Source organism: Gekko japonicus, unplaced genomic scaffold (assembly GCF_001447785.1).
Source record: "Gekko japonicus isolate JY-2015 unplaced genomic scaffold, Gekko_japonicus_V1.1 scaffold2906, whole genome shotgun sequence".
In the NCBI taxonomy this organism is placed as follows: domain Eukaryota; kingdom Metazoa; phylum Chordata; class Lepidosauria; order Squamata; family Gekkonidae; genus Gekko; species Gekko japonicus.
Window position 1 is genome coordinate 87,538 of NW_015161495.1, and position 22,737 is coordinate 110,274.

Consider the following 22,737-nt stretch of genomic DNA (forward strand, 5'->3'; position numbering starts at 1 on the left):
CCCCCCGTGTCTTCAAGTTGAGAAGGAGGCAAGACGTCCTGGTAAAAGCCAACACAAAGGATCAGAGTTCTTCCATCTCTTTCTCTCCATGACAGACAGTGGGACAGCATCGGTATCACATTCTGGATCGTGCCTTCTGCAGTGTAGAATGGAAACAATCACTATGCACCCTACTCAGGTAAGAGAAGGCTCATTTGGGAGTCATGTAGAGGGCACCTTGGGGGACTTCTTTGCTGTGGGGCTGGAAGGAATTTTGCTCTGCCCCACTGCTTCCTGTCCTGCAGAACATGCAAGCTGCCCCACCGGAAGGCCATAAAATCCACCGGTCTTCTGGCAGGAAGAGACCGTTCTGATGCTCTTCTGTTGACCAGTCTGTTACTGTCAATTGGCCTCCTGCGATCTGGCGGTGATCACGTACGGCCTGATATTCCAAGAAGTCGAGAGTGCTCTTGTCTATGTAGAACTTTAAGAACTTAAGAAGGGCCCTGCTGGATCAGACCAGTGGTCCACCGAGTCCAGAAAGTTTTTACCCACAGTGCCCAGCCAGTTTCCCCAGAGCACCAACAAGCAACACACAGAGACCACGGCCTCTTCCACAGCTGCTGCCTCCCAGCATTGATATTCAGAGGTTTGCTGCCTCATTCTATGGAGGTTCGCTTTAGTCACCAAGGGGTAGTAGCCATTGATGGTCCTCACCGATCTGCCGTACCGCCCCTTTTAAAGTCATCTGTTCATTACTACTTCCCAGGGCTTTTTTTGTAGAAAAAGCCCAGCAGGAACTCAGTAACATAATAGGCCACACCCAACACCAGAAACTCATTAGCATATTATGCCACACCCCTGACAACACAACTCATTAGCACATTAGGCCGCACCCCCATGTTACCAGAAGTGTGGTCATCCAGCCACACCCACCTTTTGCTTCTTATTCTGTTTACCTTGTTTGTTGTCAAAACTCAGGGCTTTTTTGTAGCGTTCCGTGCGCCTTGGTGTTTAGTCATGCTGGCCATATGACCATGGAAATGTCTTCAGACAGCGCTGGCTCTTCGGCTTTGAAACGGAGATGAGCACCGCAACCCTAGAGTCGGATTCGACTGGCTTTCGAGCAAGGGAACCTTTACCTTTACCTTTTATATCTTCTAACCTTTCTCCAAATAAATGCATGCATTTTTACTGATAATAAGCACATATCAGGCTTTTATTATTGGCCATCCATCAGGTTTCCTTCTCACCCTTTTGGTTCTTGATAGGTAGTCGAGGGATGGTGTCCTGTGGAACTCCCTGATGTTTCTCAGCAGCCTTCAGAGGAAGACTCATACAGAGAGGGTTGCAATTATCTTCCCTGGCTGCTACAGAAGCCGGGATGGAGGAAACCTTTATTTTCTTTCTTCCATTTGTAGCCTGACTTTTGTTCAGTGTCCCCAAAAGTGACGGGTAACCATTGTGAAATGCAGTTCGAAAAGCAGAATTGAAAAATGCATGTGTGAAGTGCCATCAAATCACAGCCGACTTAATGGTGAACCCCACGGGGTTTTCAAGGCACGTGATTAAGCCGAGGTGGCTTGCCATTGCCGCCTTCTTCAGAATCGTCTTTGGTGGTCTCCCATCCAAGTACTGACCCTGCTTAACTTCTGAGATCTGACAAGATTGGAATATAAGAACATCAGAGACGCCAATGTTGGATCAGGCCACTGGCCCATCCAGTCCAACACTCTGTGTCACACAGTGGCCAGAAATACCAGGTGCCATCAGGGGGTCCACCAGCAGGCCCAGAACCATGGCTAAACCATTTAAAAATACTGAACTCAAAAACAAAATAAAACAAGAGGGAAATAGAATCTAAGCAAACCAAAAAAAAAAAAAAAATCATCTAGTAATAGCAAACATCTAGACCCTTTGAATGTGAAGGAGGAGAGAAGCAAAAAGAGCCATTTTGGAACTGCTCCTAGAGGTGCCTGGAGGTGTCTTCACCTCCTTCCTTCCTTCCACTTCCTGTTGATCGCTTGTCCTTTATGGGACTGGACAGCAACCAGCCATGTTTGAAGCCCTCTGTCCTATTTCCTGTTCCTTCCTGTCTCCTTTGCGGTTGTAAACACATGCAAGAGGGGATTGTCCATATCCAGGGGTCATTTTCTGCAGGAGCGCACAGGAGCGGAGCTCCGGCAGTAAAGAGCCCAGGGGCGGGCACATGCAACAAGCCACACCCCCTGCTCCCAGCAGCCCTCAGTCAGAGCAAGAAGCAGCCAGGTAAGCTGCAGAGCCCCCCACCTCCGGTCCAAAACAGTCCAGTGGCACCTTTAAGACCACGTTTTATTCAGGTACAAGCTCTCCCTCCTCTGTGAGGACAGATCTGCACGTTCCCCCCCCCCCAATAGCTAGCAATCCAAAACAGTCCAGTGGTGCCTTCTGACACACATCCGGTGATGTCAGGGGGTGTGGCCTACGCAAGTAAGTTATGCTAATGAGTTATGCTAATGAGCTCCTGCACCTCTTTTTCTACGAAATGACCCCTGTCCGTATCTTCCTTTTCTTGCAGAGTCTGGTGACTTGTGATGAGGTGGCTGTGTATTTCTCCAAGTCTGAATGGGCTCTGCTGGATCCGGACCAAAGAGCCCTGTACAAGGAAGTCATGCTGGAGAATTATGGGATGGTGGCCTCTCTGGGTAAGGCTGCTTCTTTGTCCTTGGCTAGTACAGCTGTTTCTACCTTTGGGACTCCTACCTCTAGCATCTGCTTATTATTGACCACGATGTATTGTGAGGATCGGGGTGGGGGGGAGACCTGCAAATGCTTCTCTGTGGTGGACTTAGAGTTTTTGCAAGGATTTAGGCCATTGTTGGGAATCAGGGAGGACAAAGAGGGATGTAATATCAGGCCCGTAGCCAGGATTTTGGGGCTTGTGGGGCAACTTTTTTCCCTGGTGGGGCTGGAAGTTCTCAGTGCAGAATGAAAAGCCATTGAGCCAATAGAAGGCTGTTACCAGGATAGATCTCTACATTGCAAGCTGTCAGCCACTTTAGATGACAGTTCTCAGCTGCTGCAAGTTAATCACTCCTGCCAGCCTAAGCAACAATTCTGATAACAAGCCAGTGGGTGGGGGTGATGACTTCTATTTTATTTATTTATTATCAAATTTATACCCCGCCCTCCCCGCAAAGCGGACTCAAGGCGGCTTCCATAAAAGCATAAATACATTAAAATTACCCAGTATTTAACCACACAAATAAAAACAATATAAATACAAAGTGCTGGCGGCAGTTAAAAATTAACCTAGATGGTATATTGTCAGAGTAAATTTACACTGCCCAGATGTTCCACGATGTTTCTGCTCATAATCAGTTGGATGTTAAAACCACAGACCAGAGCTCTGCAGTAGCGGCCTGCAATAGCGGCCTGCAGTTTCTTCTATAGTCAATAAAGCGAACATTTAGGCAGAAGAACTCTCTTAAAGGAGACCAGTTTCTTGACACAGAGTTAGAAGGGGACCTAGAGGTCACCTACTCCAACCCTCTTCCTCAGTGCAGGAATTAGTCAACTACCGCACCCCGCTCTGCTTAAAGGAGTGCACACCTTTAAAAAAAAATGTTTTAAAATGATTGGAAAAAAGCATTTACAGGAGAAATTCTTGTGCGGTTGTGCCTTTAAGAAAGGGGCCAGAGCCCCCCAAAGCCCCACTGTTGCTACAGGCCTGCATAACATTCAGGAAGAAGTTGTAACTTCAGCCCCTGGTGTGAGGTCGGCTTCACGGGTGTTCCAGTCATTGCCGGTTCCCAACTGATTACAGCTGTGCGCAGATATACCGCGTGATTAGGGCTGCCAAGCCGCGGCGGGGGATCTGCATGTCTTCACAGGATCCCTGCCGCGGGGGACAGCGATATGCGTTGCACCGAAGTCGCCAGGATGTGACGCTATGCGTCGCTCTGGCAACGGGACTCCAAACAGCCCTGTTGCCAGAGCGACGCGTAGCGTCACATCCTGGCGACTGCGGTGCAATGCGTATCGCTGTCCCCCGCGGCAGGGATCCTGTGAAGACGTGCAGATCCCCCACCGCGGCTTGGCAGCCCTATGCGTAATACTCCTGCCGTGCCAAAAGGCCACGTTCATTTGGGAGCCAGAAGTATCGTGAGGGATCCTGTTTGCTTTGGAGATGGTGCGAAGGATCTTGAGTGGCTCCAGGCAACCAACACTGTCCACAGCCAGTTTCTGCTGCTGGTTTCTTCAGCGCTTGACACCGGAATGGGAAGGGTGTGTGTGTGAATGAGGAGTGGCTCAGTGAGAGTCAAAATTTATCTGCTGGGTCACCTCTGGAGGAGTAGGAAGAGGAGGGAGGGACAGCCGCCACGGTAAAGCTTCCCTTCTTTTAGTGGACGATTTGCTTCCACAGTAACATTCCCATAATAGAAGGCAAAAAACAAGTGTCGTAAACGGACTCACTGCTTACAAATCGCCAAAATGCTAAAGAACATGTAATAGACAGTCGCGAATACAAAGCAGCCACATAAGAAAAATATGAAACGGAGAACTTGTGTAATAATACACTACAATAGAAAAATCCACCGAATAATGGAGAAGGCTGCAGTGGGTCAGAGGTTAAGATGCTGAGCTGCAGACCGGAAGGTCTGTAGTTCGGCAGTTTGAGACCCGAGTGCCGTGTGACAGAGTGAGTCTGGCCCCAGCTCCTGCCAACCTAGCAGTTCGGAAGCAAGAAATCGCAAGTAAATAGGTACTGCTTCGGTGGGAAGGTAATGGCGTTCCGTGTGCCTCGGTGTTTAGTCATGCGGGCCACATGACCACGGAAATGTCTTTGGACAGTGCTGGCTCTTCGGCTTGGAAACGGAGATGAGCACCGCCCCCTAGAGTCGGATTCGACTAGCTCTTGAGCAAGGGAAACCTTTACCTTTACTAATATAATAATGCAGCGTTGTGTCCGCATATTTGATTACAACGTTTCAAAGTTCATCCTTCAACAGGGTGTTCCACAATGAAGTACACAACTTATTAAGAAAAGGAGAGCCATACAGTAAACTTGCAAGGTCAGTGTACAAATCAGACCAACAGCTTACCCCTTTTAAGTTGCTGTGGTTTCCATACTTTTACTCACATGCACGGGGAACAAACTGTGTTAGCAGAAAATGCAGAAAATCATACACAGTCCACATAAATAAGTATAACATTCCTAAAAGCATTTCTTGCAGCTATGAAATATGAAAATTGGATTATTATACAAGACCGTAGTGAACATCATTGAATCCACAGTGACGCCGCCAACGGGCCCGTGATTCTGAGCTTTGGCAGCAGCATTTCTGTGCAGGAATTAAAAACACTTTCTGTTCTGTTCTCTTCCCTTTCCTAGAGCATGAAAGCAGTTGTTTCGGAACGCCTGAATGTTACGGATTCAGGAATAATTGCTTTTGTCTGAAAGTCGTTCCCAAACCTGATCTGATCTCCTGGTTGGAAGAAGAGGAAGACCTTTTTATCAGCTATCCCAGAGAAGGGGAGAGATCACCGGGTAGGTGCTTAGATATATAGAGGGATAACTCTGCTGTCTGGCAAGGGTGGCTGCTGCTTGGGGAGCGGGTGGATTTTTCCGATTTCCTGTTATCGGAAGACCTGCTCTCCCCTCCTGGTAGATGTCTCATGTAGCTTTTTAAGTTCGCTGCTCCTGACTCCTTGAGACGTCACAGTAACACCCCTCCTGAGAGTTCATTCTTTTTCTCCAAAGTGCATATTTTAATGGATGGAAGGGCGGCATGGAAATGTTTTAAATAAATATATAAATAAACAAACAGTGCCCCAATACCAATCCTTGTGGGACCCCACTACTTACTTCTCTCCATTTCAAGAACTGCCCACTGGTTCCTACTCTCTTTTCCCTGTTGTTTAACCAATATTTAATCCATAAGATGGCCTTTCCTTCTGTCCCACGGCACAGAGAGTGATAAAAATGTGGAATTAACTGCCAGAGGATGTAGTGATGGCCACAGGAACAAACAGTTTTGAAATAGGATAAATAATAAATAAATAATCTTTCAATTATTGATCGCTCAGTCCTTGCAGAGCTGCCGGCTCTGAGCAATTTACAGTTACTCATGTGTTGACACGGGACTAACAATGATGGAGGTAAGGGAGGACAACATATATCATTTTTAATCGCACACACTTCGCAGTCGACAGGGAGTTTGGTCAGCTGTAAGCATCAGACGTGTTCCGGCAGCATTCTTTAGTTGGCGTCGCTTGATGTCCTCAGCATTTTTCTCAGTCGCAGCGCACCACTGCCACTGTCTGGCCGGAAGGGCCCATTGCAGGCTTTTCTTTGATGCTGTGTAGGATTAGATAGATTCGTGGAGGATAAGTCTACCAATGGCTACTAGCCCTGGTGATTGAGGGGAACCTCTACACTCAGCGATACTGAGCCTGTGAATCCCAGAGCCAGGAGGCAACACCAGGAGAAGTCCTGGTCTCCTGTGCCCTGTTGTTGGCCATCCAGAGGAACTGGTTGGCCATTGTGTGAGCCAGGATGCTGGACTAGATGGACCATTGGTCTGACTCAGCAGGTGTACTGGCCCCGGTGGGTCTGGTGTGGGAGCAGACAGAATTTCCACAGGACAGCCAGGCAGAAGGGACCAGGTAACCACTCACAGTACAGGTGCAAGGCAGGAGAGTGGTCAAGAGGCATTCCAAGGGTCAGGTATCTGGAAAGGGGAGTCATCAGTCAGTCCAAGAGTCGGGGGTCCAGAAGTCAGGTGGTCCAGTGTTCAGTCCAGGTTCAGAGCAACAGAGGTTCCAATCAGCAAGTGAGGAGACAAGGTGGGCGGTAATGCAGCCGTAGGTATACGTTCCGTCCACAATAAGCAGCTTCCCACGTCCTGGATTTATAGCTGACTCTCCCTGGGCTGGTTAGCTGCTGCTAATTGTGGCACGCATCCCTGCAAGTACTCACCTGACGACAGGTGCCTGCGCTCCATCAAATGCTCACTGCGACGGGTTCTGAGCTCTGAGCTCCACTGACGGTGCTCAAGGGGTGTTGGAGCTCTGAGCTCCACTGACGGCGACGGCGCTCAAGGGGTGTTGGAGAAACGCTGGGCCCGGCCTCCTCCCTCTTCTCTGTGTCTGATGCCGGTAACTCGCAGCTGGAGGAGAGGGCAAATTGCTTACAGCCGGTGTCTGGTCAAGAGCTTGCATCTCCTGTCCCTGAAGATTAATGGGATCTATTGCAGCTGGCTATTCCTCCCCCTCTTAAGAGGAGATATCATTATCAGGCTGCGTACCCGTCCGGTCAGGCTGGGGACAAGGGAGACGTATGACAGCAGGACTCTTCTTATGTTCTTATGGGATGAAAGAGATTCATGGAGGATAAGTCTTTCAGTGGCCATGGTAGCTGAGAGGAACCTGCACATTCAGAGGCACCAAGCCTCTGAATCCCAGAGCCAGGAGGCAACATCAGGGAAAGGCCTCTGCCTCTGCGCCCTGTTGCTGGCCATCCAGAGGAACTGGTTGGCCACTGTGTGAGACAGGATGCTAGACTAGACTCAGCTTAGAGGGAACACTGCTCTCCAGATCTCTGGGTACAGTGGCTGATTTTAGTGATAAGTTACACATATTTATTCAGTTCTCTTTGGTGGTGGTCGCACACGCGAGATAACGTGTGTGGGGGGAGTGAGGCTATTTCCCCCAGAGGAATTTGGCCTGCAGTTGCGCGATCACACTGTCCTTTGAAGCTGCGGGGGCAGCCCGCCACTCCGTGATCAGACGCAAGCACGGGTGAGTCGGGTTTGTTTGGGGTTTTTTGCTTTTTGTTCCCGATGCGATTCATCAATTCCCCGTTTAAGCGCATCTCAGCACGAGGGCTCCCTATGGAGTGTGCAATGATGCACGTACTGAGAAGGGCACGGAGTCGGGATGGCCTGATCAGACCAAATGCGAAGAGAGGGCAGGAAGTACATGTTTAGAATTCAATTATTAACCGTTTTTGATGTACGCTACCACGCTTAGACTGAGGGGAGCTTAGCCAATTATTATATGCTGTAGACCCAGTCACATTAGAGCCTGCTATAGGAGCTCCCCAGTCACCAGAATCTAAGCGCGGTAGTGTGCATCAAAAATTGTATAAGAACTAGCATTTTGAAATATGGCTTGCAGCACTTCATTCTAATGAAGAATTAATTACAGAATGGCAAACCCGACAAAGGACACGCAAAACGGATAGTGTACTAGAATTCCGTCGTTTGTCTGTAACTAGTACTGCATTACTTTGTATGTACTGCTAAGCTTTATATCGCCTACTGCTAAGCTATTATATCACATTAGAGCCTGCTATAGGAGCTCCCCAGTCACCAGAATCTAAGCGCGGTAGTGTACATCAAAAATTGTATAAGAACCAGCATTTTGAAATATGGCTTGCAGCACTTCATTCTAATGAAGAAATAATTACAGAATGGCAAACCTGACGAAGGACACGCAAAACGGATAGTGTACTAGAACTCCGTCATTTGTCTGTAACTAGTACTGCATTACTTTGTATGTACTGCTAAGCTTTATATCGCCTATTGTAGTGTTATTGTTGCAGTCTTAATAATTGGATTCTAACATTGCATATAAAAACCAACAAATATTGTTTAATTGTACACGGTGATTTACTGTTTTACTGAATATTTGCATAAGGGCATGAGTGCATAAGCGCATGCGCCCACCTGTTTTTATAAGAAACCAACTGGGCAGCGCACTCTGTGGTTGAGGCGCTACGGTAATGTGGATGCCTCACCTCCAGACAAGCCCATACGATGTGCTGTCTGGTCAGTCCCTTCCTGCAACAATTTGAACCAGCCATTGGATTGGTAATGTTCATGTGTATACTTTCAGGCATGCAAATAGGCTCTCTTGTGCGGGTTCTTTTTGATCTCTTGCTCTGCATTTTTGACAGGGTTTGGCTCTTATTAGAAAAGGTTGGAGACTCCCTGCTCTATGCAGTGCTGGGCCTTATTGATCCTGGAAATACATGCTTGGTTTCCTTTTACCCAATATTGTCGCCTTGGACTAGGTTGTTGTTGCTGTCGTGGTTCAGCCGCACGGTCGAGTCCAAAGGTCTCGGGAAAAGGTTTTCCAGAAATGGCTGCTTAGGATGAGAAATGAATCGACTGTATTTGATAATCTGTGGCTTCGTTTCTCCCTCGCAGAACGTCTGTCTATTTCTTCAGGAGATGAGAGAGAGTGTGAGAAAGGACAGCAGCACAGGAGGGAAACCGAAGTAAACCAGGAGCAGCAGCAGAAATCCGTTTTGTCAGATGGAGCTGTCGTCGGTGGAATTCCAATCCAACAAGAAGGTTATGAGAAAATGAGGATGTTCCCTCTGTGCACAGAAGTATTTACTACTAAATTAAGCCTTAGCCCACATCAAGCAACACAGCCTGTAGAGAAATGCTTAGAGCGTGAAAAGACCTACAGTTGGAGTTCACAGCTTACGGGCCATTCAGGAATCCGTGTATGGGAGAAACCGTATAAGTGTTCAGAATGTGGAAAAGGATTTACTTATAAAACAAATCTTGTTTCCCATCAAAGAATTCACACAGGGGAGAAACCATATAAATGCTTAGAATGTGGAATGTGTTTCAGTCAGGGCTCAGTCCTTGTTTCCCATGAAAGAATTCACACAGGAGAAAAACCATATAAATGTTCCGAGTGTGGAAAGTCCTTTACTAAGAAAGGAAGCCTTACTTCCCATCAAAGAATCCACACAGGAGAGAAACCATATGAATGCTTGGAATGTGGAATGTGCTTCAGTCAGGGTTCAAGCCTTGCTTCCCATCAAAGAATCCACACTGGGGAGAAACCCTATAAATGCTCACAGTGTGGAAAGAGGTTCAGTAAGAGCTCAAACCTTGTTTCCCATCAAATTATCCACACAGGAGAGAAACCATATAAATGCTCAGAATGTGGACAGTGCTTTACTAAGAATGGAAGCCTTACCTCTCATCGAAGAATCCATACAGGGGAGAAACCATATCAGTGCTCAGAATGTGGAGTGTGCTTCAGTCAGGCCTCAAGTCTAGCTTTCCATTATAGAACCCACACAGGGGAGAAACCGTATAAATGCTCCGAATGTGGAAAGAGCTTTAGTAAGAGTGGAAGTCTTACTTCCCATCAAAGAATCCATTCAGGAGAGAAACCATATAAGTGTTTGGAATGTGGAAAGAGCTTCAGTGACAGCCCAGGCCTTACTTCCCATCAAAGAATCCATACAGGAGAGAAACCATATAAATGCTCTGAGTGTGGAAAGAGCTTCAGTCAAAGCTCAAACCTTGCTTCCCATCAAAGAATCCACACAGGGGAGAAACCATATAAATGCTCAGAATGCGGAATATGCTTTAGTCAGGGCTCAGGCCTTGCTTTCCATTATAGAACCCACACAGGAGAGAAACCATATAAGTGCTCTGAGTGTGGAAAGAACTTCAGTAAGAGTGGAAGTCTTACTTCCCATCAAAGAATCCATACAGGGGAAAAACCATATAAGTGCTTGGAATGTGGCAAGAGCTTCAGTCATAGTACAAATCTTGTTTCCCATCAAAGACTCCATACAGGGGAAAAACCATATAAATGTTCTGAGTGTGGAAAAAGCTTCAGTAGGGGCAGCAGTCTTATTTCCCATCAAAGAATCCACACAGGGGAAAAACCATATATGTGCTTGGAATGTGGAAAGAGCTTCAGTGATAGCTCAGGCCTTACAGCCCATCAAAGAATCCACACAGGGGAGAAACCGTATAAATGCTGTGAGTGTGGAAAGAGCTTCACTCAGAGCTCAAACCTTGCTTCCCATCGAAGAATCCACATGGGAACAACAATATAAATGCTCGGAATATAATGTGCACAAGTCAGGGCTGAAGCCTTGCTTTCATCCTAGAATCACACAGGCGAGAAACAGTATGAATGCTCCAGTTGAGGAAAGGGCTTCAGTCAGAAAGTGCACCTTGCTACTCATCAAAGAATTGACACTGGGGAGAAACTGTATAAATGCTCAGAACATGGAAAGAGCATCAGAAAGAGTGTAAGCCTCACTCTGTATCAAAGAATGCACAAGGGAGAAACCACAGAAATGCCTGAAGGGTCAACTCTAGCTTTGCTTCTTTGTCAGGGGAAAATTTAACAAGGGAACTGGTTATCCTCACTGAAAGAGAGGATGGACCACTGATGCACTCAAGTCATATCTGGTTGCCATGGCTGCTAGCCGTGATGGGGATCTGCTTCCCCCAGCACCAGAGGCAGTGTGCCTCTTTAGATCAGTTGTGGGGGGCCATGAGTCAGAGGATACTGTTGCAGTCATCCAGGTTGTAGGCTTCTTAGAGGCAGCTGGTCGACCACCGTGTGGACAGAATGCTGGACTTGGTCTGATCTAGCATGGTTTTTCTTGTGTTCGTGTGAGAACTTTGAAAGAGAACTCTTTATGGTGTTTAGGTCAAAATCTGGTATTTAGTGGAGGAAAGAACAATGATGTAAACTGCTTTGGATCGCCGTTCTGGAGAAAGGTGGGGGTATGACCGAAGTGAACAGGACCATGTTCTCATGAAGATTCCTCAGTCTGTAGAATTCAGTAAGAGTGGCGAAGAAGCAAGAGGCCACTTGCTTCCTACTTCCAGTTCAAATGATTGAGCAAGTAATTTTCCTGGCCCGAGGGACATCCGGCTGTCCTCAACCAGAGCCAGGGCTTTTTCGGCCCTGGCACCGGCCTGGTGGAACTCTCTGCCTCATGACATTCAGGCCCTTCGGGACTTAATGCAGTTCTGCAGGGCCTGGAAGACGAGATGTTCCGCCATGCCAGTCTTGATATTGTTCTGCAAGAGCAGTGCAGAAGCTCTGAAACTCTCCCAGAAGGAGGCTCCACAGTTGCCCGAGAGTAAGTGAAGTACAATATGCAGGGAGATCCAACAGCTGTTTTAAATGGCTTAAGTGTGCAGAAGAAGCACAGATATAGTCTGGTGCACTCCAGTGTGGGTTTTCCACAAAAAAATTAATTGGAAAGTATTCAGAAGAAGAAGAGGAGGAGATTGGATTTAAACCCTGCCCTTCATTCGGCATCTCAGAGCGGCTTACAAACTCCTTTCCCTTCCCCTTCCCACAACAGACACCCTGTGATGTAGGTAGGGCTGAGAGTTTTTTTGAGGGACTGCTTGTGAGACAACAGCTCTGAGAGAACTGTGGCTTGCCCAAGGTCACCCAGCAGCTGCATGTGGAGGAGTGGGGAATCAAACCCGGTTCTCCCAGATTAGAGTCCGCGCGCTTAACCACTACACCAAACTGGCTCTCGGGAAAGTTTTCTGAAAAAACATTTCAATTCAAATGTAAATAAATAATTTTAACTATTTAAATAGTGTCATCAAACTTTAAATAGTGTGAGAAAAGGAGGCAAATTCACTACATTTACTAACCTGGACCATGTACAAGCACTGCAACTTGTCCCTGCTTCATATCCCACATTTAGAGTGTCTTAACAAGATTGACTTGCGGCACAACACCCCTGACAACTATAGAGGTTCATCAGTGGCTATTAGCCACAAGGTATAGATAGGGGCTCCGATTGTGTTGCCACAGTATTCACAAGTATTCACACTGCTTTTTACTTGTGAATACTGTGGCAACACAATCAAAGAAGGAAATTTTTGGACTGCAAGTTTATTTTATAATCACTGGGCTACTGATTGCACTTTAAAGGTTTTATGTGCATATTTACCCTGTGCCTGGTGATTTTACTTTTGAACGATTTACTCTATGGTCCTTATTGAATCTACACTTTGTATACATTTCTGATTGTGTTTATATGAATATATTTATTAACCATCTTGCCACATTTGTATGACCTCTGAGGAAGGCCTGTTTGGCCGAAATGCGTAAGGTCAATCATTTAAGCCCTTGATATTGTTATGTTTTATATACATTGATTGTAAATGGGCCTCTATATATGTTTTAAAATTTGTTATTATTAATAAATACATGTACCTCTTTTTACTTTTAATAGAAAGGTTTTAATATTGGCCCTCCTTTTCACTAACCTTTGTTTTGTTCTGGATTTTATTGTAAGGTTCAGTTTTTTCCCCTTTTTGTTTCTACCTGGTATTTCTGGCCATTGTGTGACACAGAGTGTTGGACTGGATGGGCCTTTGACCTGACCCAACATTGGCTTCTCTGATGTTCTTATGAACTCTCAGTCTGGGGCAAATGATGCTCTGTATTCTTGGTGCTTGGGGGGGAGGCAACAGTGGGAGGGCTTCTGGTGTCCTGGCCCCACTGCTGGACCTCCTGATGGCACCTGGCATTTCAGACCACTGTGTGACACAGAGTTTTGGACTGGATGGGCCATTGGCCTGACCCAACATTGGCTCCTCTTATGTTCTGATGTTCTTACAGCATTGGAAAATGTTCCACCCCAGATAACTGGCTACAACTAAAGTTACTTGTGGCCAGATTGCAAGAAACTAAATCGCACACGTATCAGGAAGCCTCAGAACTGGTGGTAACTGGCCAGGAGAACTTGGAGTCATCGTAAATAACTCACTGAAAACGTTGACTCAGTATGCAATGGCAATGGAAAAGGCCAATGCTATGCTGGGGGTTATTAGGAAGTGAACTGAAAACAAATCATAATGCCCCTGTATAAATTTATAGTGCAGTCTCATTTGGAATACCCTCCTAATCCCCCCTCCCTCCCGAGAGCCAGTTTGGTGTAGTGGTTGAGTGCACGGACTCTAATCTGGGAGAACCGGGTTTGATTCCCCACTCCTCCACTTGCACCTGGCTGGATGACCTTGGGCAAGCCATAGTTCTGATAAGGGCTGTCCTTGAAAAAGAGCAGTTTCTGTCAGAGCTCTCTCAGCCCCACCTACCTCACAGGCAGTGTTCCCTCTAAGCTGTGGAGTCTTGTGAGCAGAAATCCTACTTTGTGAGCTACTGGCATTAAATTTGTGAGCGAGCGATTTGGCTGCTGCATAAATTAGTTTGCTCTGGAGCCATCCTTCCTGAGCTAAGGCAAATGTGTGTGCGCCGGAGGCTAAAAAACTATGAGCTAGCTCACACTAAGTCAGCTTAGAGGGAACACTGCTCACAGGGTGTCTGTTGTGGGGAGGGGGAAGGGAAAAGAGTTTGTAAGCCGCTCTGAGACACCTTTGGGTAGTGAAGGGCAGGGGATAAATCCAATCTCTTCTTCTTTTTCTTGGTCACTGCACCTCAAAAAAGATCTAGCATTGGCAAAGATGCAGAAAAGGGCAACTAAAATGATTAAGGGGATGGAACAATTTCGCTATGGAGAAACATTAAAGAGGTTAGGGCTCTTTAGCCTGGGGAAATGACTCTGAGTGGTGACATGACAGAGGTTCACAAAATTATGCATGGGATAGAAATGGTAGAGAAAGAAGTACTTATCTTCCTTTCTCACAATACAAGACCCCTGGGGCACTCAATGAATTAATGAGCAGTCGGTTTAGAACAGATAAAAGGAAATATTTCTTCACCCAAAGAGTAATTAACATGTGGAATTCACTGCCGCAGGAAGTGGTGGCAGCTACAAGCATAGAAAGCTTCCAGAGGGGATTAGAAAAACATATGGAGCAGAGGTCCATCAGTGGCTATTAGCCACAAGGTATAGATAGGGACTCTCAGGCTGGGGCAGGTGATGCTCTGTCTTCTTGGTGCTTGGGGGGGGGGGTCAACAGTGGGAGGGCTCCTAGTGTCCTGGCCCCACTTCTGGACCTCCTGGTGGCCCCTGGTATTTTTGGCCACTGTGTGACACATGGTGTTGGACTGGATGGGCCATTGGCCTGATCCAATAGGACTTCTCTTATGTTCTTAAACCCAGAGCTGAGCATCTAAGTGTTGTAGCAGATGCACCCCACGTTGTACCACATAATTTGGGGGGTTTGTTGTTTTGCATATGTATTTTCACTGCTACATTGGTAAGATGGTGTTTATAGCTCAAGGTCCTGCCCAGGGTAATGCCAGGGTCCTTCGGCGTATGGTTGTGTGTAAGTTGGGTGCCATTAAGGTAGGCATTCAGTTCACGTTTGGCAAGATTGGCAGAGGGGCGGCCATCATGTTTGGGTTGCCCCAAAGATTCTACCCGGACTTTGTAGTTCAGCAATTCTTCCTTAACATTATTAAACAGAGGGCTCCAGTTTTCCAAAGAGTTTTTCCACTTGCTCTCTGGAAGCTCCTCTTCACTGGTAGCAGAGTTGAGTTCTTCCCGTAATAGATGCACATTCTGCTTTTCTGTCTCTGCATTTTGTTGTAATTCTTCCCATCAACCTGCCATTGTGGTGCTGCAGGTTTGATGTATTTTAAATGCTAGTTACATGTAACTACAAAGCTGTGCTATGCCATGCAGATTAATGCTATATACCTATGCAAGCTTGCATACATTACACACTTACGCTATGCACACTGTACACTATGGTATCTATTATTGCCAGTAACCAGGAACTCCTGAAGGGATGTTTTTTGGGGGAAGCTAAGAGACGAAGTAGAGGATTGCCATAGAAGGTTTGATTCTAAGATGGGTGTTGTCAGGATACAGGCCACGTCGACAGTGCTGAGCCAAAGCAGAAGTGGGTTTAGGAATGGCCAGCAATGGACAACCTGACCTAGCAATGTTGACGTGTTCTCGGCAAGGGAAAACTTAGACAGGACACGTGTGTTTTTCATGGCCATCTGATAATTTTTGCCAATAATGGTATGTCACCAAGTTGGTAAAAGATCAAGAGTAGTTGTGAGAATCTGATTGGGTTGGAACTCGGAAGAGTGGGCAGACGAGCCGAACAGAGTATAATAGAGAGCCAGTTTGGTGTTGTGGTTAAGTGCACAGACTCTAATCTGGGAGAACCGGGTTTGAGTCCCTACTCCTCCACTTGCACCTGGCTGGATGACCTTGGGCAAGCCATAGTTCTGATAAGAGCTGTTCTTGAAAAAGTGCAGTTTCTGTCAGAGCTCTCTCAGCCCCACCCACCTCCCAGGGTGTCTGTTGTGGGGAGGGGAAAGGAGTTTGTAAGCCGCTCTGAGACATCTTTGGGTAGTGAAGGGCGGGGTATAAATCCAATCTCTTCTCTTCTTCTTCTTCTATAAGAATAGGGGGATATCCAATGGGAAGTCAGGTCGAGAGGATCCAAAGCCTCTCTCCCCCACTTCCTGTCTTTCAGGTATCCATCTGAAGGACAACCTCTTGGAGGTAAGGCCTTTTCCTACCAAGCCTCCTCTGGGCCAGCTTTTAATGCGCTTCACTACCCTTTCTCCCTGGAGGATTGGTCAGATTCATATGCTGCTGCTTGCTATGCTCTTATGTTGCCTGTCACGCTCTGTGCCACTTTATGCTTCATGCTGCTATAAATAAAATTGATGCTTCACTATAGGCAAGGATATTTTAGGTTAAGCTAAACTATTAGGTTAAGCTAAGCTACATGCTCTCAATGTATTTTCCTGTGCTGGGCAATGTTGTGGAAATTCTGAATGCAATTAAAATTAAAGGCACCCATCTCACCTGGAAAATCATTCATGCAACTGGAGAAAAACATATTCACTGTTCATTGAGAGAAGATGACCTGGAACATTCGACTGCCCAAAAGCTCTTTGACGAAATAAAAACACGGAGGTGTGACGGAGATGGCATGCCTCCCAGAGACAGCAAAGCACGGAGGTGTGACGGAGATGGCGTGCCTCCCAGAGACAGCAGTAGCTCAACTGCTTTGCCATTTACATCTATATCACTCTCATGTAAATATTAAAAGTAAACAAATGCAAAAAAAGAGAGAGAGAGAGAATCTTTGCTAGAGCATACGTACTAATAAAATCCCATAAAATGTATGAACCTGGTGTCCAAGTTCTTTCTTTTCCTGGAAGTGTCGTTCCCGGAGTAAGATTCGAAAGATCGGTCTCGCCAACACAGGCTGAGCCTGGAAATAACGCAGGTTAACGACTACTTTCTGCCTCCTGCTACTTATTCACTCGTTTCAGGTTTTGTGTACGGGAACAAAATAAAACAGAAGTCCAGAAGACCAACACCTCTGATTCTAGTACCAGTTTCCATGAGTCAGAGCTCACTTCTTCCAGTGCAAATGTCAGATATATGTGCAGGCTCATAGCTACAGTGGTGCATCTCAGGGCTAGCCCCCCTGACTTAATGGCAAAACCTCCCCTGGCTTCCCATCCAGCCCAGGACCCCCGAGCAGAGGCAGGTGCAGGGAAGGAGCCGGGTAGTCCTGCACGCAGCTGTCTGGCATGAAAGGCCAGAAAGTCAGTGCCCCCTAAGAAATTTAAATGCCCCCCAACTTAAAAAGCCCATCTCTCTGTGTGTATATTTATATATCTATGTATGTATGCGTGTATGTATGCGTGTATATGTGTGTGTGTGTAGGAGCTGCGGTGGCTCAAGTGGTTAAGACGCTGAACTGCAGGCTGTGGAAGGTCGGTAGTTCAGCAGTTCGAGACCCGGGTTGCCGCATGACGGAGTGGGCTCCTGTCTCTAGTTCCAGCTCCTGCCAACCTAGCAGTTCGAAAGCAAGAAATTGCAAGTAGATAAATAGGTACCGCTTCGGTGGGAAGGTCACAGCGTTCCGTGCGCCTCGGTGTTTAGTCATGCCGGCCACATGACCACGGAAACGTCTTCGGACGGCGCCGGCTCTTCGGCTTTGAAACGGAGATGAGCACCGCAACCCTAGAGTCGGATTCGACTGGCTTTCGAGCAAGGGAACCTTTACCTTTTTTATACTATTTATGGACTTGCACATTTTATGATGTAATCTTGCTTTACTGATATATGTGGTCCCTTGTTATTTTTGTTCATTTTGCATTTGTTATAATATACATTTCCTTTGCATGACCTTCCTGCACTCCATGGTCTACGTTATTTATACAGTGCCTTTTCCTGGTCGAGGACAGGCAGATGTCTTTAGGGCCGGGGATCACCAGTAGATTGCTGTCTAAAAGCTCTCCTGGGGACATAACAGAGGAGATGGTCCAATAGATACCCCCCAATTGCTTTTTGGGTTGTTGCTGGATTCTGTTTTGCCTCTTTCAGCTTCTGCCGGTTCACTGGCCGGCCCCCCCCCCCCCATTTCTCCTCCCCTCCCCCACTTTCCAGCCTTGCATCCCCCCATCTCCCTTGGTGGAAGTCCCGCCTTCCTGGCTGTCCCCCTAGAAATGCAGACTTGCCCTTTACCCCGTGCATTGCCTGCCTGCATAAAGAAGGGGGGGCAGCTCTCTCGCCTTGCAAGAGAGATTGACGGCCGAAAGCGGGCGAGAGTGTCTCCCTCCCCCCAGCTGCGGTTGATGCGAGGGAGGCTTTGCTCTTTTTGGTGCTTTTCCTCCGAGCCTGGTGCGAATTCACTCCGGTTTTTCAAAAAGACGCAATTCAATAATAATACATTACACACACACACACACCCGGAGCAAACAAATGTACTAAAACTAGATCCGGAACAGCAATGCAGGCTTATCAGAGAACAGCAATAGGTGGAATTTGCAGCAATGGGGTTACAAAAAAACCCCACAAACCTGCAGATTTTGCCATTCTCCAGAGAGGGATTTACCTCTGGGTCTTCTAAGAGTTAAATCCACAGAGCTGGGCTTCCTAGCGGGCAAAGACAGAGTTGGAAGGGGGGGGATCATGGGGGGGGGGGGGCCCTTTCCTGCCTGACCTTTTTCCCTCGTACCCCCGCCTCTAGTAAAACGGATCCTGCATTTTCTCTGGGAGAAGCTCGACTTTCCCTCCTGATGCAAAGTCGATAAGGTAAATATGCAAGAGAACGAGAGAGAGAATTGCTGGTGGATACCAGAACGGTTTGGCCAAGAAAGAGCCTCTCCCTAAGGTTGCCAAGTCTGGGTTGGAAAACACCTGGAGACTTTGGGGGGTGGATCCAGGAGAGGGTGGGGTTTGGTGAGGGGGGGGGGCTCAGCATGGTCCAATGCCATAGAGTCCTCCCCTTCAAAGCATCCATTTTCTCCAGGGGAGCTGATCTCTGTCGGCTGGAGATCAGTTGCAAAAGCGGGAGATCTCCAGGCCCCACCTGGAGGCTGGCAACCTATGTTCCCTCTAAGCTGTGGAGTCTTGTGAGCAAACATTCTACTTTGTGGGCTCCTGGCATTCAAGTTGTGAGCGAGCTGTTTGGCTGCTGCATAAATGAGTTTGCTCTGGAGCCCTCCTTCCTGAGCTAAGACAAAAATGTGTGAGCCGGAGGCTAAAATACTGTGAGCTAGCTCACACTCACTCAACTTAGAGGGAACACTGCCAGTGGCGACCCTACCCAGCATCGGAAAGGCTGCCTTCCTCCCCCACCACCACCTGAGATCCCATAAAGTTCACTCTCTAAACCTATTTTCTTCCAGAGGAACATACCTCTGTATTCTGGAGATCAGTTTTAATCCGGGTGCCACCTGGAGACGGGCAACTCTATACCCATCTCTGTTTGTTGGCACCTCTACTTTCCTGTCTGGTTCCCACCACCACCACCATAAGAAAGGGCTGCAGGCTTCCCTGCGTTGGCTGTATTGGTCCCAAGCAGAGGCCAGATGCTGAACTGGGTCATCAAGGAAGAGGAGGAGGGAGGCACTGTCTCTCTGGGTAAGGACTGTGCATGTGTTTGAAGGGCTGCCAGGTCACTGGCAATTTAAGACCATAACAGCCCTGCTGGATCAAACCAATAGAACCTCTAGTCCGGCATCCTGTCTCACATGGTGGGCCAACCAGTTCCTCGGGTGGAGAGAGTTGACAAAGGCTGCGGTCACACACGCAACATAATCCACTTTAAATCCACTTTAAACCCATTTTCAGTGCACTTTCCAACTGGGTTTTTACTGTGTGAACTTCTCACCTTGACACAGAGAGAACTCCATCTTTCTGTGTTATACCTCCCAGGATGCCAGTCACAGCTGCTGGCAAAATGTCAGGTCCTACAATGCCAAAATCTTGGATATACAGCATAGGAAATCTACAACAACTAATGAACTCCTGCTGTGAAAGTCTTCAACAACATATTCATATTCTGTCTTTCCCAATGTCTCATCCCAATGTTATGTATGTAATTTAAGACAGTCAAACCCCAACTTCTCTCTTGAGAGCCAGTTTGGTGTAGTGGTTAAGTGCGCGGACTCTAATCTGGGAGTACCGGGTTTGATTCCCCACTCCTCCACTTGCACCTGGCTGGAAGACCTTGGGCAAGCCATAGTTCTGATAAGAGCTGTCCTTGAAAAAAGAGCAGTTTCTGTCAGAGTTCTCTCAGCCCCACCCGCCTCCCAGGGTGTCTGTTGTGGGGAGGGGGAAGGGAAAGGAGTTTAGAAGCCGCTGTGAGACTCCGAGTGAAGGATGGGGTATGTCCAGTCTCTTCTTCTCCTCATCTTCTTAATTGAAAGTGGATTAATTAGTATGTGTGACCGCAGCCAAAGATAACTTTTTCTCCCTGTCCCAAAAGGATAGAACTCAAGGGCATTCCAATGAAATGGATGGGCAGTAGGTTCAGGACAGACAAAAGGAGACACTGCTTTACACAGAGAGTGATTAGAAGGTGGGATTTGCTGCCACAGGATGTTGTGATGGCCACAGGAATAAACAGCTTTAAAGGGGGATTCGAGAGATTTGTGGTCTATCGATGGCTTCTAGCCATGGTGACTGAGGGGAACCTCTGCACTCAGAGGCACTGATCCTCTGAACTCCAGAGCCAGGAGGCAACATCGGGGAAAGGCCTCGGCCTCCATGCCCTGTTGTTGGCCATCCAGAGGATCTGGTGGGCTAATGTGAAACAGGATGCTGGACTAGATGGTCTGATCTAGTAGGGGCAGGGCTGTTTTTGGGCAGGAACGCACAGGAACGGAGTTCCGGCTGGCTCCTGAGTTGGCCACGCCCAGCAGGAGCTCATTAGCATAATAGGCAACACCCAACAGCAGAAACTCATTAGGATTGGCTACATTAGGGGTGTGGGGCCTAACATGCAAAGGAGTTCCTGCTACAAAAAAGGCCTGGGTTTTGACAACAAACAAGGTAAACAGAATAAGAAGCGAAAGGTGGGTGTGGCTGGATGAGCACACTTCTGGTAACACTGAGGTGTGGCCTCATATGCTAATGATCTGTGCCGTCAGGGGTGTGGCCTAATATGCTAATGAGTTTCTGCTTTTGGGTGTGGCCAATTATGCTAATGAGTTCCTGCTGGGCTTTTTCTACAAAAAAAGCCCTGAGTAGGGGTCTTCTTATGTTCTTCTTTTTGCCATTTGTCTCCATTGGATTTTGTTTGATTAGTTTCAGCCCGGCTTTCTAATCCACTGATGCTGTTTTGAATATTATTTCTTGTCTTATAAGGTAGATTCCGGTTGGCGCGTTGGTCCGAAGCAGCAGGAAAAAGTTTTGAGTCCAGTTTGGCACCTTTAAGACTACCAAAGTTTCATTCAAGGTTAAGCCACCGGACTCCAACTTTGTTCTGTCTTATAAGGTGTTAGCTGTTCTTCCGAGATTGGTGTCCCTTGCGAATTTGATAAGGATTTCCACCAACCACCCCATCCCTTCATCCAATTCCTTGATAAAAATGCTGAAAACTCTCATCACAGAAAATTGTGGCAGCCCACATAAGAACATAAGAACATAAGAGATGCCAATGTTGGATCAGGCCAAAGGCCCATCCAGTCCAACACTCTGTATCCCACAGTGGCCAGAAATACCAGTGCCATCAGGAGGTCCACCAGTGGGGCCAGGACATTAGAAGCCCTCCCACTGTTGACCCCCCCCCCAAGCACCAAGATGACAGAGCCTCACTTGCCCCAGAGTCCCTATCTATACCTTGTTGCTAATAGCCACTGATGGACCTCTGCTCCATATGCTCATCTAATTCCCTTTTGAAGCCGTCCACGCAAACCCCCTCACCCCGATTAATGCTGGGCTGTGGATTAGCACACTTTGAGTATGTGAATCTATGTGACGGCTCTGCTGTCTGGTCCATTCATACTTTTAAACCTATATTTACGTAAACGGACATTTGTCTTCATTTGTCTTTATATTGGGATTAGGTACTTGTATGCTAGGGCCGCGGTGTCTCAGAGGTTAAGACACTGAGCTGCAGACTGGAAGGTTGGTAGCTCGGTAGTCGGAGACCCGAGTGCCACATGACGGAGTGAGCTCCTGGCTCTGGTCCCGGCTCCTGGCAACCTAGCAGTTCAAAAGCAAGAAATTGCAAGTAGATAAATAGGTACCGCTTTGGTGGGAAGGTAACAGTGTTCTGTGCGCCTTGGTGTTTAGTCATGCCAGCCACATGACCACGGGAAATGTCTTCGGACAGCGCTGGCTCTTCGGCTTTGAAACGGAGATGAGCACCGCCTCCCTAGAGTCGGATTCGACTGGCTTTTGAGCAAGGGAAACCTTTACCTAATAGCTTCACTACCAGTGGGGCCAGAACTTCAAAAGCCCTCCTGCTGTTGCCCCCCAAACACCAACAAGACAGAGCATCACTGCCCCAGACATAAGAACATAAGAGAAGCCAAGTTGGATACGGCCAATGGCCTATCAAATCCATCAGTGTGTCACACAGTGGCCAAAAATACCAGGTGCCACCAGGAGGTCCAACAGTGGGGCCAGGACACTAGAAGCCTTCCCACTGATGCCCCCCCAAGCACAAAGAATACAGTGCAGCACTTGCCCCAGACTGAGAATTCTGATCTATACCTTGTGGCTAATAGCCACTCATGGACCTCTGCTCTATATAGTTATCCAATCCCTCCTTGAATCTGTCTGTG

General features: G+C 47.4%; 1 protein-coding gene across 1 annotated transcript in view; it reads left to right on the plus strand.

Moving 5' to 3' along the window:
- Positions 1-22,737, plus strand: part of LOC107125732 (zinc finger protein 184-like) — a 38,081-nt gene that overhangs the window by 9,176 nt on the left and 6,168 nt on the right. Inside the window, 5 exon segments of the mRNA XM_015429185.1 lie at positions 2,537-2,663; positions 5,354-5,509; positions 9,174-10,822; positions 10,901-11,120; positions 16,170-16,198. Of these exon segments, the coding sequence (XP_015284671.1) occupies positions 2,537-2,663; positions 5,354-5,509; positions 9,174-10,822; positions 10,901-11,120; positions 16,170-16,198 (2,181 nt within the window).